The 18,332-nt window shown below is 42.1% G+C and overlaps 1 protein-coding gene and 1 long non-coding RNA gene across 8 annotated transcripts in view; both read left to right on the forward strand.

The window, feature by feature from the left end:
* ZDHHC20 (zDHHC palmitoyltransferase 20) overlaps positions 1-18,332 on the forward strand; it is a 75,383-nt gene that overhangs the window by 27,837 nt on the left and 29,214 nt on the right. For all 7 annotated transcript variants that reach the window (XR_015254126.1, XR_015254127.1, XR_015254133.1 and 4 more), the window contains exons 3-6: positions 1,881-1,984; positions 8,574-8,694; positions 16,356-16,425; positions 17,973-18,005. Coding sequence is in view for 4 of the 7 variants with exons in the window: in XM_086715237.1 (XP_086571363.1) it covers positions 1,881-1,984; positions 8,574-8,694; positions 16,356-16,425; positions 17,973-18,005 (328 nt within the window). In the remaining 3 variants the exon portion in view is untranslated. The remainder of the gene's footprint in view (positions 1-1,880; positions 1,985-8,573; positions 8,695-16,355; positions 16,426-17,972; positions 18,006-18,332) is intronic.
* On the forward strand, positions 2,982-8,567 carry LOC147584898 (uncharacterized). The gene is made up of 3 exons (XR_015254143.1): positions 2,982-4,625; positions 4,850-5,580; positions 6,188-8,567. It is a non-coding gene; the product is annotated as an uncharacterized LOC147584898 (long non-coding RNA).

Raw genomic sequence — 18,332 nt, forward strand, 5'->3', positions numbered from 1 at the left:
GGTAGGCTTTCAGTGGGTGGAATTAGTGATCTGAGTAGCTGTGGTCAAACGTGGCTACTAAGAAGTCCCAGTGGTTTACAGCGCATACACCAGTCATGCACGTGGAGTTCCTTCCCAGCAGTGTCACAGCCAAGGTGATACTCTGAACAACACATTTTACACTGGCCATTGAGATGGGCTGGAGGCAAAGAGACCAGTTGGCTTTTGCAGTGAACCAAATGAGATCAGCAACAGGATATGAGCTGTTACACTGAGAGTGAAAATAACGAGAGAGAGTTTACTTTGAAAGAGATTTTAGGAATTGGAATTTGAAGGACTTTGTGCCGATCAGCAGTGCGATGTGAGGAGTCCTTGGGCCCGGGCTTCCCGCGCCAGTTAACTGTGGGACTGGTGGTTCTGCTCTCTTAGCCACACATGCACCAGTATAACAGCAAAAGAAAAGGCTGGGTCCAACGATTGTTAATTTTTTTATCATTATTTTATTTCAAAAGAACACTTTTTAAACCAGAAGTGAGAGAAAAATAACCTCAGACCAAAGGAAGAATAGTACTTCGAATTCAATACATGTTAGCTTTATGAAAACTTCACGACATTGTTCTTAATGTTTCTCATTTCACTGCAGACCAGTGAAAACTTTTATCATTTCTTTAACTTGGGAAACACTGAAATAGGGAACGTGCAAAAAGAACCAAATTTTGAGAGGAAATTAAGATTCTTGGATAGTAATGATAATAATAGCCAGTACTGGGGCTCCTGGCCGGCTGAGTCAGTAGACATGCGACTCTTGATGTCAGGGTTGTGAGTGCGAGCCCCATGTTGGGCGTAGAGATTACTTAAAAAAATAGCCAGTATTTATTAAGGATTTATTATGTACCAGGCACTGTTTTAAATGTTTTGCATGTATTAGGTCATCAATATTAAGCAGCTAACTTTAATGAAACCAATTAAGTGCTTTAACTGAAGTTCTGAGCAGATTTTGGAGGGAGTATGGTATGAAGAGGTAATGAGTTGCAAAAGTAATGGAGAAGGCTTGTGTGGAAGAAGTAATATTTGATCTCAACTTTCAAAATGAGTAGAATTGCAGACTTTTATGCTTGTGTCTATTTGGTTTTGTTCAGTGGTTTGTGGTGCCACATTCCAAATGGAAAAGGACTTTAGGCACCTGGTAAACAGTCCTTGCTTCTTTCGGAAACCTGTTCTGCTTCTTTCAAATAGAAAAACTGCAGAAACAACAAAAAGCTTTGAATTATATCTGTGAGTTAATATTTGGAGCTAAGGGTGTTAGAATGTTACGCTGATCTACTTGGGAACCAGTTATGGCAGGAATTTTAAGGGGCTGAAAATTCTTGGGTACCCTTTGTGGAAAGGAGAATGAAATTTAGCGTAACTTTTCTGGACAATCCAGGAACTGAGTTTTTCAGATGACTCATTATTCACTGTGATGGGAACTCCCTGTATTACTTTCAGCTGATAGTTCCTTGGACTTAATGTTCATGGTGGTGGCTTCTGTCTTAAATAAGTTTTAAATCATTTAAAATGTAACTTTTAGATGTAACTTTTAGAAAGACCTTGAAATACACTGAGAGAAGGTGTTTCAACTTGAATCTTAAGCGTTTTAATAAAATCAAATCTCTTAGACTGCAGTCTTTACTTATAAACCAGGCTGATAACCCTTAAATGCAGGAATTGAATGTTTCTTCATATCTGTAATTGTGACGTCATGCAGATAAAGGCGTTTACATATTTGATGTCTTCAGTAGATTTTAATGAAGGTTATTTATTGGATTAAGCCTCCTGACCCTAAATATTGTGTTTTAATGTAAAGCTTCTTCCTGTTTTCACCTGGATTCAATGAAATGTTATTTGTTTTTATTTACCAGGAAAGGCCGTTGTTTACCTTGTGGCTTTCCATCTGTTCTTTGTTATGTTTGTATGGTCCTATTGGATGACAATTTTCACATCTCCCGCTTCCCCCTCCAAAGAGGTAAATTTCATGTTGGTAAATTGCCAAATGCTGTAGCTAATTGTGGAATTATTTTCCCTGTGTTACCTTCGTTAAAACTTTATTACATAATGCATTTGTTCTGTTTCCGCTCATGAACTCGCTTGGTGACTCCACACTGTGAATGTGAGTCGTCAGCCCGGTCTCAGATACAACCCGCTCAGCTCGCTGAGATCGAGAATAGTGCTAACGTTTGCTTATACTGGTATTTTTCTGCCATGCTATGTTTTCTTAAAGACGTATTTTTTTTTTATTGGAGTAAAAAATCTTAAGGGACAGAGAATTGAATTAGAGAAGTAGAGTTTATTTTTGGACACCTTAACGTATTTTCTCAGGCCTGAACAAATATGCTGCGACAGAAGAAAGTTTTGGTTGTGGAGAACAACTTGTCTAGGCTATTGTTTGTTATACTTTAGTATGTCTAGTGTTTCTTCTAATTTGAGATTCCATTGGGAAAAATAATGTGAGTAAATATTAATGTAGAGTAAGTTTTAAGACCAGTGTGTTTCTCCTGCCTTGACATAGCTGACTGACATTTGGTATAGCTAGATGGCTAAGAATATGCTCTCTGGCGTTAGGGTTACCTGAGTTTGATTTTCTGCTCTAACACATTACATAATGTCTCTGAACCTCAGTTTTCTCATTGGAAAATGGAGCTAACAAATAGTGCCTGTTTCCGTAAGATGTTTGTGAGGATTGAGTGAGATTCATTCACGTAAAGCTTTTAACACAGTACCTGCCACATGGTTGGCAACCAGTGATTAGGTGATGATGATAATTATTTCCCCTCCTATCAAATTCTTTCAGAATTATAGACCCTGTGTTTAAAAATGATATCAACGTTCATTTAACTTTTTGTAGAACATACATGCAGAAGAGTATAAACATAAGTGTACGTTGATGGATTTTCACAAACTGAACACCTTTTAGTAACCACCACCCGGTCGAAGACACGACACATCTCCAGCATCTCGTAAGCCTCCTCGTGCGCCCTTCCAGGCACCCACCTGCCACAAACCACTCTCCTGCCCCCCTAATAGCATCAGTTTGCTTTGCCTGGTTTTGCACTTATGTAAATGGGATCCTACACTCTGTGTGTTTGTGTGTCTGGCTTCTTTCATTAACATTCCGTTTGCGAGATTCATCCGTGTCGTTGCATATAGTTGTGAAGCATTCATTCTCATTCTTGTTGAGTATTCGGTTGCGGTAAATAACAGTTTGTTTAGCTGGTCTGTTGTTCATGGGCAAGGGCATTTGGGTGGGTTCCAATTTAAGGCTGTTAAAAATAGGGCTGCTGTAAACGTTCTTCTGCATATGCATATTATATACACATACATGCATATTTACAAACGTACATATATAGCTCTTTTGGGTAGATGCCTAGGATTACAACTGCTGGATCATATGTGGTGTGTAATTGAGCATTAAGAAAATGCCAAATGGTTTTTGCCCTTTTTTTCTATTGGGTGCTTTTGTTTTAAGGGGTAATGAAATCATCGATCAAACTTTGTGTTTCTTCATATATTCTTCAGACATTTGACAATAATTAGTCGCCCCTTAAAAGTTATGTTACAAACTGCCATCCATACCTTAAGCTCTGAGTTGAAAAGGAACTGATTTTATTGGATCACTTAATACTAGTGATGGCCGTTGAAAATATAGCATGTGTAGAAGTAAATAGTTGTCATTATAGTAAAGAAAACATAGAATAAGAAAAACAGTCGGTAATGCTTTTGAGAAGCAGTACAGTGTAGAGGTGAAGAACTCAGGCTCCGGCCCCAGACTGCCCCGGCTCAACAACATTGGAGACTTCCCTCAACCGTCTGTACCTCACGTCTGTCCTGTAGAACGAGGACAATACTAGTATATGCCTTACGGGATTGTTGTAAACGTTGAATAAATTAATAATATATGTGGTTAGTAATGTTTATAATAACAGTATATGGTTAATAGTGTATGTAAAGTGCTCCGAAGAATACACAGCACGTAATAAGCACCATTTGAGTGTTATTTACTTATTTTGGTTGTTTTGTCATATTGCATCCATCTAGCATTCAGCCCAGGACCTAAGCCGTTACATACACCCCCATTCTTCACGCTCCCTCTTCTGAGAAGGTGAGCTGACTGCCCCGGCCTGTGGCCAGTGGCCCTGCCCTGGCACGCTCTACCTTCCCGTCATAGAACTTACCGTCCAGTTTCATAGTTGCTTGGTGCCTTGAATGCATCACTTTACTGTCCGTTTTTTGAGGGCAGAGATCATTTTCATGCTGTTCTGTGCTACACCCGTCTCCCCACTACTTAGCACGTAGTAGGTGTTCACTACTGAATGAGTTGATTATGAAATCGTCAAGGGCGGCTAAGTTAAGCTAGGGTGACAGCCAGAAAAGAGCAGGAGTTTGTGGTTCTCTGATGGCTGACTGAGGTAGCTCCTTGTAGGAGTTACAAAGCTGTGAGGTGGCTCCTAAAGTAACTGCATTAAAAGGACTCTGTGAGCTCAGAGGTTAGAAAAACACTTGGCCATCAGACGCAGGGAAATCGTTTGACTCTAAAAAGCTCTACATTTTTAGGAAAGTTAAGTTATACATACGGTATTTTTTTATTTTTTTATTTTTTTTCTTTTAGTGTTTTTATTTTTTTTTTCAATGTTTATTTATTTTTGGGACAGAGAGAGACAGAGCATGAATGGGCGAGGGGCAGAGAGAGAGGGAGACACAGAATCGGAAACAGGCTCCAGGCTCTGAGCCATCAGCCCAGAGCCCGACGCGGGGCTCGAACTCACGGACCGCGAGATCGTGACCTGGCTGAAGTCGGACGCTTAACCGACTGCGCCACCCAGGCGCCCCATAGTGTTTTTATTTTTAAGAGAGAGAGAGAGAGCGAGCACGAGCGTTCACAGGCGGGGGAGGGGCGGAACGAGAAGGGGGAGAGGATCCGAAGCGGGGCTCTGCGCTGACAGCAGCAAGCCCGATGCGGGGCTCGAACTCACAAACTGGGAGATCGTGACCTGAGCTGAAATCAGACGTTCAACCGACTGAGCCACCCAGGCGCCCCTGGGTATATTCTTCATTCTTTGTCAGCAAGTACTTAGCACCTCCTGTTTACCAGACTGTGCTAGGCTCTGGGAATTAAGGGAACAAGACAGACATGGTCCTTACATTTTAAAGGGAGACACAGATGGTAAACAAATGATTATAACTGTGATACATTTACCTAGTTTTAGAGTGAGAACATGATGATGGAGTAAAGCATAACAATAAAAGCCACCAGGGAGAAAAGCTACTTTGGGTCGTATGGTCAAGGAAACCTCTGAGGACGTGGCACCTAAACTGAGACCTCTATAAGCACAGTATCTCTCTCACTGAAGTCTTAGCTCTTTGAAGGGAGGATCTTCGTTGTTTATTGCTCTGTCCCCATTGCCTCGAGTCAGACGTCTTACACAGCAGGCAGATTGCTAAATATGTGAATGAATGAACGGTGAGGAGGAGCAGCATCTGAAGAGCCAGCAGGCATCTTCTGTCACTAGGCGTCCTCTCTCCGAGGACAAGATAGGGCCCCATCGCTCCTCCCATCACCCTGCAGTGGCTGCCGGCCAGCTAGAGGGTGCAAGCCGTGCTCCTTTGCACGGTGCACGAGACCCTCCGTGACAGCGACAGCTACAGGGTGCAAGCCGTGCTCCTTTGCACGGTGCACGAGACCCTCCGTGACAGCGACAGCTACAGGGTGCAAGCCGTGCTCCTTTGCACGGTGCACGAGACCCTCCGTGACAGCTACACGGTGCAAGCCGTGCTCCTTTGCATGGTGCACGAGACCCTCCGTGACAGCTAGAGGGTGCAAGCCGTGCTCCTTTGCACGGTGCACGAGACCCTCCGTGATAGCTACACGGTGCAAGCCGTGCTCCTTTGCACGGTGCACGAGACCCTCCGCGACAGCTAGAGGGTGCAAGCCGTGCTCCTTTGCACGGTGCACGAGACCCTCCGCGACAGCTACACGGTGCAAGCCGTGCTCCTTTGCACGGTGCACGAGACCCTCCGCGACAGCTACACGGTGCAAGCCGTGCTCCTTTGCACGGTGCACGAGACCCTCCGCGACAGCTACACGGTGCAAGCCGTGCTCCTTTGCACGGTGCACGAGACCCTCCGCGACAGCTACACGGTGCAAGCCGTGCTCCTTTGCACGGTGCACGAGACCCTCCGTGACAGCTAGAGGGTGCAAGCCGTGCTCCTTTGCACGGTGCACGAGACCCTTCGTGACCTAACATCTTAGCAGCGTCATCTCCACTGCTTCTTCCTGGCCCTCGACAGCCAAGTCCTATCTCGCGCTGACTATACCTTGCTGCGGTCACGTCTTCGTGCTTTCTGCATGCTGCGCCTGTTACCGAGATTCTCTTCCCCTCCTTGTTTTCCCGCAAGATTCCTGTTTATCTCTCAGAACCCAGCCCGGACCCCACTTCCTCCAAGACACTTTCATTAGCAGTTCCCGCTCCCTCCTAAGGGAGCTTTTATGGTACCTGGCACTTAGGCTGATTTGTAATTTGTACTTCTCTGTTGGCATGGCTGACCTTCCGGCTGGACTGTAGAAACGGACTTTGGAGGCAAGGGCCACGTTGTTACTCATCTGTGGATTCCTGTTACCTGGAACAGTGCCAGGTTCTTAACTGGTATTTAATGTGTATTTAAATGGAACCATCTGAACACTGAATTTAAGATACTGGCATTTTATAGTTTGAATGATAGTCATAGCTTTTAATGAAAACCAGAATCATAATAATAATTTCAGAACTCGAACCCATTAACATTTTTTTTGTTCCATTCCTCACCTAAAATTCTGGTGTCTCGTGAGATTTTCATTTCGTTTAAGTTTTTCATAGTTTGTGACAGTAGTCCTTAAGGCAGAGTGATGATGTTGAGGCCTGGCTACAAATAGGACGGTCCAGGGAAATCTGTTCACGTTTTACGAGGAATGTCTCCTTTCCAAATACATATTTATCATCATACCATATGGTTCTTATACTTTACTGTGAATGCGACAGGGGCACATCATGTCAGGAAAGAACATTTAATTCAAACAGGTTACAAGTTATAATTCTCTTAAAAGAGAATGGACCATTTTGCAAAGCAGGGAAGTATTTCATTATCTGATTCAAGAGGGACTGGATCTCAGAAACGTCGTCTGAAGATTCCTACCTGCCCGGGAGGTTAGATAAGTGACCTCCACAGTCTCAGGTTAAGATTATGGGAATCTTTTCTGACTGCTTTCTGTCCTTTTTATTTGTCTGTATTACTCCTTGCAAATCATTTGGGGATTTCTTGTGCCATAAAGATTTGAGTGTGAGAACCAGGTGAGGTCATCTAAATAGACTTCCACATCCTGAACTGTGCTGTCTGGTCAGGTTAGAGTAATAGTCTGCAAAAATCAAGAACATTTATTTTACGTTAGCAGTGTGGAGGGACGCATGCTGGAGTAAAACTCAAAAGACTTGTATCTTAATGTCAGCTCTGTCAGTAGATGTGCAGTCTTAGAAAGTTCCTCAACCCAGAGCTCCTTCAGACATGCCAAACTGTTGCCTTGTTTGTAATAGGAGAGACTGCACAGACTGCTCATACTGTTATTATTGATGGTGGGGCACCAGGAGTATGAAAGTTTAGTAGTGAGTTAGCAGGTGGCTCAAAATACTTGAACGGAAAGAGATGAAACTCCATTCACGCAAAACCCTGTAAGTAAAAATTGAGAAACAGAGCAAGTCTCAAGCCATTTTTAGTTGAAAAAGAAATTCTGTGAAATAAAGAGAGAGAAACTGAAAGCATCTATCTGCCTGAAATTATAGAGGCATAAGACTCAGGGTCCTTGAGATGCTGGGATGACCACGACCTGACAAGAAGAGCAGCCTGGACAGTCCTTTGTGGGGAAGGTGCTGTTCAAGGAAACGAACTGCAAGCTGGCCACACTGTGGGATTAAAGACGTGAGAGATGGAAACTAGAAATAACTCCGTAAAGGAATCGCTCTTGGAGAAAAGGAGACTATGCCTGCCTTGACAATCCTTAGTCATTTTGCAGAAAGTACTCCTGTTGGTTAGCTTTTTCAAAGCTAAAACAAAGTAGTAAAAGAATGGCTTGTCCTCACTGAGATATTTGGCCAGAAAATAGCTGGACCCCATGCCTGCGATTTAACCTGTTACCCAAAGCAAGTGAATCTTTGGGCATCCTTCCAAAAATTAAAAATTTCTTGACACTAATTTTCAAACACCAGAGTTTTTCTAGTAGAAAGTGTATACTTAACCCTTTTTGGTTGGGAGGTATTTAGTTTTGTCTGTAGAAAGCAAAGATACACAATTTTCTAGTTCATATTCTTTCCCATCATTAGAATAGAGGGCAGATATTTTTTAATGTCAAAGGTATGTAGTTTTGTTAAAATGTTCTTGATTTAGCCTCTTAAATCTGAAAACAAATTTTGCCTTTTCTTCATGGAAGAAAATGTTTTTTTGTTTGTTCTGGATAAAACTTTCTTTTTCTGAGTGTGATAGTTCATGATCATGGGATTAAAAAGAATTAATAGTTATTTCTCCTTTTATAGTTCTATTTGTCCAATTCTGAAAAGGAACGTTACGAAAAGGAATTCAGCCAAGAAAGACAACAAGAAATTTTGAGAAGAGCGGCAAGGGACTTACCTATCTACACCACATCAGCTTCAAGGAGTAAGAAAAACCAGTCTTAAGTTTTCCTTTCCGTAGAAGTTTTAAAATATAATTAACCCTGCCAAGATATGTCTGCGTGATTTGACTATTAAATGGATATTGTAATTGCTGCAGATAATGTCTTCAAGAACAAGATTTTCCCGTGTTCTGTATCTTCTGTGGTATTTCAGAGATATGTCCATATATGTATATATGTTGATAACTGATTTTTTTTTTTAATTTTTATTTATTTTTGAGACCGAGAAAGACAGAACACGAATGGGGGAGGGTCAGAGAGAGGGAGACGCAGAATCTGAAGCAGGCTCCAGGCTCCGAGCTGTCAGCACAGAGCCCGAGCGGGGCTTGAACTCACGGAGTGTGAGATCATGACCTGAGCTGAAGTCGGACGCTCGACTGACTGAGCCACCCAGGTGCCCTGATAATTGATTTTTTAAGGGGCTCACTATGAGTCTCTGTGCATTTATTTTCCAACTCAACATCATGGCTAAAAATTTCATTTGTTATTCTTAGTGAACCATCTTTTGGAAATTCTGGTTTGAATTTGAATATCGTGTGTCATCACAAGAGTAATTTTTTTTTAATCAAGAATGCACGAACTTAGAATGGATAGGAATAAAAGACACAAAGGGGAGGAAGCCTGTTCCAGTTTTTTTTTTTAATGTTTGTTTATTTTTGAGGCTGGGGGAGGGGTAGAGAGCGAGAAAGAGTATCCGAAGTGGGTTCTGCGCTGACAGCGGTGAACCCAGGGTGGGGCTCAAACTCACTATGAGTTCGACCTGAGCCAAAGTTGGACGCTCAACCGACTGAGCCACCCGGGTACTCTCTGTTCAGTTTTTAAAACTACTATTCAGAGAGCCAGAATTTGAACTCAGGTTAGTCTGGTTCCAAAGCCACTGGTATTTCCGCTGTCCCACTTCCTGCACTGAGGTGGGTGCTCCTCCAGCACCTTCCTTTTCTCAGGTGAGAGTCTTACGATAGGGATGAATTTCTGAGTGACCAGTGTGGTCACTTCAATATAGGAAATTGTTTTACGTTATGTATTACGAACCTCCTGAGTTTGTTCAAATAGCAGATACTGTAATGGCCGACAGTTACTCAGTTCTGAGTGCTTTACACACACTCATTTAAACTTCACAACAGCCCTGTGCCGTAGACACTGTTGTCTTCATTTCACAGGCGAGGAGACTGAGACACAGAGAGGTTGATAACTTGTTCAAGGTCAGACAGGGTCTATGTGAAAAATTGGCATAAAATCGAGGTGCTGTGGCCCTAGAACCCACTATGCTGCTGAACTCCGCGGGGAAGCAAAAGGAACTTTACTTTCGTATAGTCACATACAAGTTGTGACTAAGGAAGTACAAAGTTTGTGCCAGATTTTAGGAGGGGGTATTTGATTTTTAAATTTTTCGTGCGCTTAATACTATTCATTTTGCATGACTAATACATTGCCATACATAACGAAAACGTGAATATCAGATCAGACCCCGGCTTTTCTATTACTAGTGTAGCGAGAGTCACTAGCTTTGTAAGTGCTTGTGTCCTTATTTTAAAACAAGGCTAAACGTATCTACGTCTTTGGGTTAGTGGAAATATTAAGTGAGATACGTAAATGAGATGTGCATTTAGTGTAGATCTTGGTATATAATTATAAATTTTCAGTAAATGATAGCTAATATAGAATAATCCTTTTTCTATTCAATCATGAAAAGTGTGGTTTATAATAATTATTTGCGCTTCTAGTTCTGTAGATTAGACGTTCTTAACCTAAAATCCAAGATTTTGAAGAATTTATGAATCCTGAGATAATATGCAAAGTTGTGGGTACGTGTAGCTTTCAGAGTAGCCCATTCATAGCAAGATCATCTGATTTTCAGAGCAGTACATGTGTCCTGAAGAGTTAATAGCCGCTGATGTAAAATCTTTACACTGTAAGCTTTATTATTTTTCATTAATTATAATGACTTTCCTCTAATCTGAATAATATCCTTCATCTATTCAGTCTTACACACTTTGCTGGTGATTATTTAATCCTCGGGACAACTCTGAGGTAGGTGATGCACTTGTCCTCATTTTAGAGATGAGGACAGGAGGCACAATGAGGGGTCCAAAGTCCCCGAGTGATAAGGTCTGAGATTTACAGCTTCTTACCTTCTGATGACAGGCAGAGTCCCAGCTCTGGAGCACTGTTTTATACTGCACTTCTGCTGCTTAGAATTCCAAACTTTGCGGACTTTTATTCTTTTTTCTTGTTGTAGAAGTCAAATCTATTCATTCTTTAAAAAACAAAATTACAGAAACACGTATTATAGGAAGTGGACCTTCCATAGACCACAGACGAATGAAAGTGACAGAGCGGCCTCCACAGGAAGGATCTCCGGGGCAGAAGGGAAGCTTTTCACTCACTTCCTCTTTGGTCTTTTTGAACCATGTGGACATATTATTATCTATTCATCAAACAAACAAAATTTAGTCTCCACCAACCAACGTCTCTCTCCCTTTGTCCCACACTGTTTCCCTGTATCAACTCTGTGCTGAAGCACTCTGTCTTTCCCCACCTTTTTGAAATGTCTTTTCCTCTGTCTAGAATGATTATTTTTTCCTCTTTAAATCCAGTTTAAGTTTTAATGTCTACTTTTCACCCATTTCTATTCACTTGAACAAGAAGTAATTTTTAAAAGTGCTTGGAACTTCTCAAATTCTTACCTTGTCGATCACAAATCACAGCCTCATAGTCATTTCTGTTTATCTCACCTCCTCGACCTGATTCTAAGAGTCTGGCAGTCAGGAGTTTCTCCCGTGGTCCCTAACGAAGTGTCTCATTAATAGGCCCTCGGTAGGTGTTTGTTGAATGAATCTGTCCCTCCTCCGGGGCCGCTCCTGCGCTCTCTGCACGTCACTCTCGTGCGGGGGCCTTGCCGACCTTCTCTGTGTCATCCCAGTTCTAGTGTCGCACCGTTTGTGCACTTGCGAATCTAACTAGCCTTCTCTCCGTGATTTTTCCCATCGTAGTCCGAATTTCTGTTTTATCAGGAATTGTAATCATATATTTACCAGAAATAATTTTTATTATCCTATGAATAACACCCGCTTTATTGAGAATCTGATATGTTCTAGAAGATTTTGTATTTAATCTGTACGGCAGTCCCTTACACGTGGTATTATTTGCACTCACACAGGAGGAAAGTGCGGCTCGTGGAAAGAGAGTTACTGACCCAGTAACTGACGCGGTTGGCGGGAGAAGTGGCATCTCAGCTGACTGGTGACAGAGTCCCTGCTGCTCCCAGCACAGTGCACTGTCACCGCACCCTTACGGGCTGGCTTTTCCAGAGCTTGTCAGTTTCCTCTGGGTGTCTGTGTTCCTCTCCTTCTTTTCCTTAACGTTGCTTTTTTTTATTTCGAGAGAGAAGAGGGCGGTAGAGGGGCAGAGACAGAGAGAAAGAATCCCAAGTAGGCTTTGCGCTGTCAGCACAGGGCCTGACGTGGAGCTTAACCTCATGAACCGTGAGATCATGACCTGAGTTGAAATCAAGAGCCAGACATTTAACCAGCTGAGCCACGCAGGCACCCCTCGTCCTTTCGTATATTTGCATGGAGATTGCTGACCTTTTTCCTCTCTTCTCCCCCAGTTTTCTCCTAAAACTCTTGCTTCTCCACTTAATAAATTACAACCAACTTCTTCCTTCTGCTTTCAGGTATGCGTCAAAGTATGTCTCTCTTAAAAACAACAACAAAAATTTCAGGGCACTGGGTGGCTCAGTCAGTTAAGCATCCAGCTATTGACGTCGGCTCAGGTCCCGGTCTCACAGTTCGTGGGTTCAAGCCCCCCATCAGGCTCTGTGCTGCCAGCAAGGAGGCTGCTTGGGATTCTCTCCCCGCTCCCTGCTCCCCGCCCCTCTCTCTGCCCCTCCCCCACTTACATACTCTCTCTCTCTCTCTCTCTCTCTCTCTCTCAAAATAAATAAACTTAAAACAACAGTCACAACAAAAATTTGGTTCTGTTGATATTCTAACCACTATTATATTTTGAGTTAGATCCTCTGGTAAGCTGTCTGTACCCAGGGCCTGTGTTCCTTCCCACGTGATTCCAGACAGCTGGCCTCCGTTCTCCCTCCTTGAGCTCAGTGGCTTTTGCCCTCTGACTTCTTGAGAAGCTTTCTTCTTTTGGCTTTTCTAGTATAGTTCTGTTCTGCATCCTTGAATGATGATTCATCCTCCTAAATTTTTTTCTTTTTTTTTAATGTAATTTAATTTTTTTCTTTTTTTTTCTTTTTGGAGAGAGAGAGAATGGGTATCTTAAGCAGGCTCCCTTCTCAGTGCAGAGTCCCATACAGGGTTTGATCCCACGACCCTGGGATCATGACCGGAGCCAAATTCAGGAGTCAGATGCTCAGCCAACTGAGCCACCCAAGCGCCCCTTATTTTTCTATGTCTTCACTTCACGAGGGTGCCCTGCCCCAATTCGTTTTGTACTGTTCCTTCAACTTTTGTTTTCAGTTATGGAATTCTGACACTGTGAGATTGTGATCATTCGTTTATTGTGTCTCAGTTTGTTTTCTTTAATAGTTTTCAAGAAGGAGTTCACTTTCCTCATATGAGTTAGAGCAGATTCAAGGACACTGTCACACCAGCACTCACCTGTATCCCAGACCCTTTCTTGTACGTCAGGTACACGGGCGGAGTTGCAGCTACACACGAGGATTGCTTGTCTGCCTGGAGGCCTCCCACCTCCCTGCCCCAGGGCTGCAGCGTCCTCCCTGGGGATGCAAGGGAAGAAGGTGCAGCCCTCTCCCCCTGGGGGCCCGGGACCCATCATTTAAGGCTTCCCACTCTCCTTGGCCTGCGCCGCCCAGTTCAGCATCTCCCGCTTGGTTCCTGTTCTGGGTTTCTTGCACCGATGTGTCTGTGATCTGTGGGTGTCCGTGGGATGAGGTGAGCTCGGGGTCGTGCTGCTCCATCGTCTTCCCAGGCCTCCCCCAGGACAGCTGTCCTTGAGCCACCTATTATCCAAACCTACAAACCCAAACAGAACTGGGCGCATCAATTCAGACTTTAATACTGTCAAGCAGTATTTGCCACATGGCAGAAACTCTCTGAATACAGTACTTGCTGCCTGAATGGGTGAGAGAATGAATCCATGAAAAACACCTACCCCAGGCCACCCGCCCGGCCCGCCCTCACCTGGGCTCCCTTCGGTGGTTTGCCGCCTCGTTCATCTAGGTGCCCTAGACCAGAAACTGAAGTTTTCTGATTGCTTCCTTTTCCTCGGTTCCTCTATCCTCTCAGTCCTCAAGATCCACCACAAGTCTTCTTCAAACGTCTGTTCAGGGGCGCCTGGCTGGCTCGGTCGGTTAAGCGTCTGACTCTCCGTGGCAGCTCGGGTCATGATCTCACGGTTTTGTGAGTTCGGGCCCCGCACGGGGTTCTGTGCTGACAGCACGGAGCCTGCTTGGGGTCCTCTCTCTCTGCCCTTCCCCCACTCACACTGTGTCTCTGTCTCAAAACACATAAATAAAAACTGAAAAAAAAAAAGTCTGTTCAGTTTAGTCTCCTCTCAGGGCAAAATTACCATCTCAGAATTTTGAGTAGAAGAATAGAGGAAAAAGAAACTAAGATACTCTTGACCCTCATCTTACTTAACCGCCAGTTCAGCTGTGTTTAGCCTTTGGGCAGATTACTTCCTCTTGACTTTGGGGTGTTTTTCATCTGTTGAATGGAGAGATCAGCTAGCACATTCCTACGGTCCTAAAGCTTTACTTTTTCTACATTGTCTGGTTTTACCTCCCTAGTGTCCAACCCCGGTGATGGGGTTAAGGCCCTCTAGAAGGCCCTCAGTGTAGTATGGCTTACTCATTTAAGGAGCGGGTATTTACCTACATCCCCTTCATTTTAAAGACGTTTTTGTTGAAATTACAAAAGTAATACATGCACATGATTTAAAAAAAAATTTTTAGGGCACCAAATGAAAAGTGAGGCTGCCCTTCACCCTGGCAGTGTTCTCCGGGGGGACCCTGTTACATCCTTGCAGAAAATTTTCATACTTGGCAGAGTATTACAAAACTTACATGCAATTAATATATTTCAACAACTAGAGTGGATAGGTATTAACCAATACAGATTTAGTTACCTGGATAGTGCCTTTTAGCAAGTATAACATTGCTTCAAAGCTTCAGAATAGCACTTTGTCTCTCTTACATGTTAATTCACCTCTATAAGGTGGATATATTTTATTGGGATATGTGAAGAGAAAAGAATATACTTATTTCCCTTAGAGATGTGAAACATGCTGTATATTCAAACTTCTACAGTTTGCTTTTTTTCATCTGATATATTTGCATTTTTCCAGTTTAGGCTATGTGTGTATTTTGTATGGAAAATTCTCGTTAAAGTCTGCATAGTATTCCACTGTATGGATAGATATAAAATGCCTAGCCATTTACATAATTTAAGTAATTCATAATATTTTATTGTCAAAAATAATGCTATAGTGAACATGTCTGTAGAATTTTCTAGAAGTAGAAATCCTGGGTCAGAGAACATATACATCTTAAGTTTTTATAGATGCTCCCAAATTTCCTTCCAAAAAGATTGTAACACATGACATCGTCCGTGCAATTTTTAGAGGGTATCGTTAATTTAAATTTTTATTTGAACCTATTTTCTGTGCTAGGAAACAAACAGTAATAGTACAGAAAATAGGCTCAAACAAATAGGATCACAAGTAATAGGCAGCAACTTAGGCTTTTTAACTCTCACCCCAAAAAACTACCGAAAAATATGAAATGGTGTCAGGAATTGGTGGGTATTTCCAGTATATTAAGGGCAGGACTGCAAGACAGAACTGGAACCAGAATTGGAGAGCCAAAGCTGGGACTGTGTGGAGCTTGTTTCTTCTTGTCCCTGTAGATCTGTTTGATTTGTAACACTGTCTGCCTCCAAATGAGTTTTCATTTTTTTCCCAAGTCACATGGCAGACTATCACCGTCGCGTGTTTCCCAGCTCCAGCGCTCCGGCTCTGTGGTGCATCCGCGGGAGACAGAGCACGAACTAGAAGGGGGAAGGGTGGTCTGAACTTGTTCCCCAGAGAAGGAGAGAGTGGCTTTTCTACCAGGCAGATACTCCCCAAAGAAGCCCACTACACTTAGAATATCAAGTAGAGTATTTACCATTTAATTGCTCTAATCTGTAAAAGTTTCAACAGTTTGCGAGAGACCATTGGCCTTGTTGCCAAGTCGGTACAATCTGTTTGCTTTAGAGGCCGTCACGCAGAGAACAGTGAGCATCTAACTATGATGATATTGTTGTTATTCATCCATAATCATGGTTTTAAAAAGTACTTTTTGAGGGGCACCTGGGTGGTTCAGTCGGTTGAGCATCCATCCGACTCTTGGTTTCAGCTCAGGTCATGATCTCATGGTTTGTGAGTTCTGCATTGGGCGGAGCCTGCTTGGGATTTCTCTCTCCCTCTCTCTCTGCCCCTCCCTGGCTTGCGCTCGCTCGCTCTCTCTCTCTCTCGCTCTCTCTCTCTCAAAATAAGTAAACATTAAATTTTTTTTAAATTAGTTGCCAGTTTCACAGTTATTTGTAAAAGAATGAAAGCAAATGTTATAGTCAAATTCAGCTTGTACATCCTTCAACAGTTTCCTTTTAATTCTTAAATGTAGCCATCAGATATTGTGAAAGATGTCAGTTGATTAAACCTGACCGGGCACATCACTGCTCAGCATGTGACATGTAAGTATGACTCATTTGTTTTCATTTAACCCTAGCACTGCACATTGGTGACGGGAGAATAGTAGGGGATGGAATATTTTGTATGCTTTATGCCTAGCAAAAACGCTTCATCCTCTCCAATTACTTGCTATGTATGCTGGGCTAACAAAAATATTTATATAAGCTAGAATATACTTTGAAGTAATCTCGCTTCCTATACTAGTTGATAGAATGTTTTTTAAATGTACTTCCTATGCTTACGCCTAATGTAACATTGATGAGCAAGTAATAACCCCTTTGAGAAAGATAACTTTAGCTCGCGGATTAAAAAGACTATCATGACAATATTCTTGTTTATCTTGTTAATATTAAAACATAACAAACCACAAACATACTGTTTTCAGTTACTGTCTGTGACATCGTTCCCAGAAAAATTTGAAAGATTTTATTTTATGTGCACTTTTGAGAAGATAGTGTGTTGAAGGAAAGATCTATAGTTTAGGAATCTCTGCTAGTCCTTGAACTGTAGTTAGGTTGTTTAACATTCTGGGTATTAGTTTATTCATTTCTTATGTTACAGCAGTCCCCTCTTATCTGTCTGAGGATATGTCCCAAGATCCCCAGTGAATGCCTGAAACTATATATACTATGTTTTCTCCTATACATACATAACTATATGAAAAAATTTAACTCCTAAATTATGCATGGTAAGAAATTAACAACAGTAGCTAATAATAAAACAATAGTTATGACAATAGGCTGTAATAAGTGTATGTGAATGTGGACTCTCTAAAAATGTCTTACCGTGTACCTACCCCAACTGGGAAGAGATGAAGGGAGGTGGGTGACATAGACCCTGTGACGCAGCGTCTGGCTGCCGCTGACCTTCTGGGTGCGTCAGAGGGAGGATCATCTGCTTCCAGACCGTGGGTGACTGCTGGGAGCTGAGACGAGGAGAAGCAACTCTAGATAGGGGAGACGGCTGTATTTGAGATGTTCTCTGGTCTGACTTCATACAAATCTGGATTATGTGTATTGGCGGGGAGGCAGATTTGGAGGGGTTTTTTTAATTATAAAAGCATAGTCGTGCTCATCTATGGAATCCAATTTTGTGAGTTGTGTGGAAAAAATAACCATCTACAAGCCCATCGTTGGTAATATTTTAACATATTTGCTCCTATGGTTTTATTTTTATGTCTTGCATGTGGTTAAAACAGCCTAGGGATTTCTGTGTTTCATTTTATCTCCCTCAGCTAATTTGTAAGCTGGGCCTGTCTAAGTGACCTAGTGTTACGTGTACCATATCAGTATATTAAAATATCATTTGATGTGGTTCAAAGCAGTTGACTGTGCACAACTGAATTCCCAGTATTAAAAATCATTGTTTCTTACCTGTAAAAGTACTTGGCGAAATATCAGAAATATTTTCGAACCTAATGTTCACTGGGTTGGTTCTTCTAAGATGTTACTTGTAAAGGTAAAAATTTAAGCCAAAAAGAAGAAAATTATGAGCAGTTAGAATTAGGGGAAAGTTTATAAGGATTTTCTTATGCTTATTTGTTTTTTAGATGTATTCTTAAGATGGATCATCACTGTCCTTGGTATGTATAAAAAATAGAGGAAATCTCATTGGGGGTGGAGAGGTGGGAAGGAGAGAATTGAGAGTAATTTACCTCAGCATTTTTAAATTTTGAAGGTCAGTGTAATTACTCCTAGATATCAAGATTGATGTAGTCATTTATATGCATATATATGTATGTAGTTGTTTATATTAAATGTATTCCTTTAACTATAAGGCTGATGTATTAACCCAAGTAAGTACATAATAAAAGTACATAATAAGAATTGACATTGGGGCACCTGAGCAGCTGTCAGTTAAGTGTCCACTCTTGATCTCAGCTCAGAGCATGATCTCGCGGTTCGTGGGA

The sequence above is a fragment of the Puma concolor genome, chromosome A1 (assembly GCF_028749965.1).
Source record: "Puma concolor isolate L17-30 chromosome A1, mPumCon1.1.hap2, whole genome shotgun sequence".
Taxonomy (NCBI): Eukaryota; Metazoa; Chordata; class Mammalia; order Carnivora; family Felidae; genus Puma; species Puma concolor.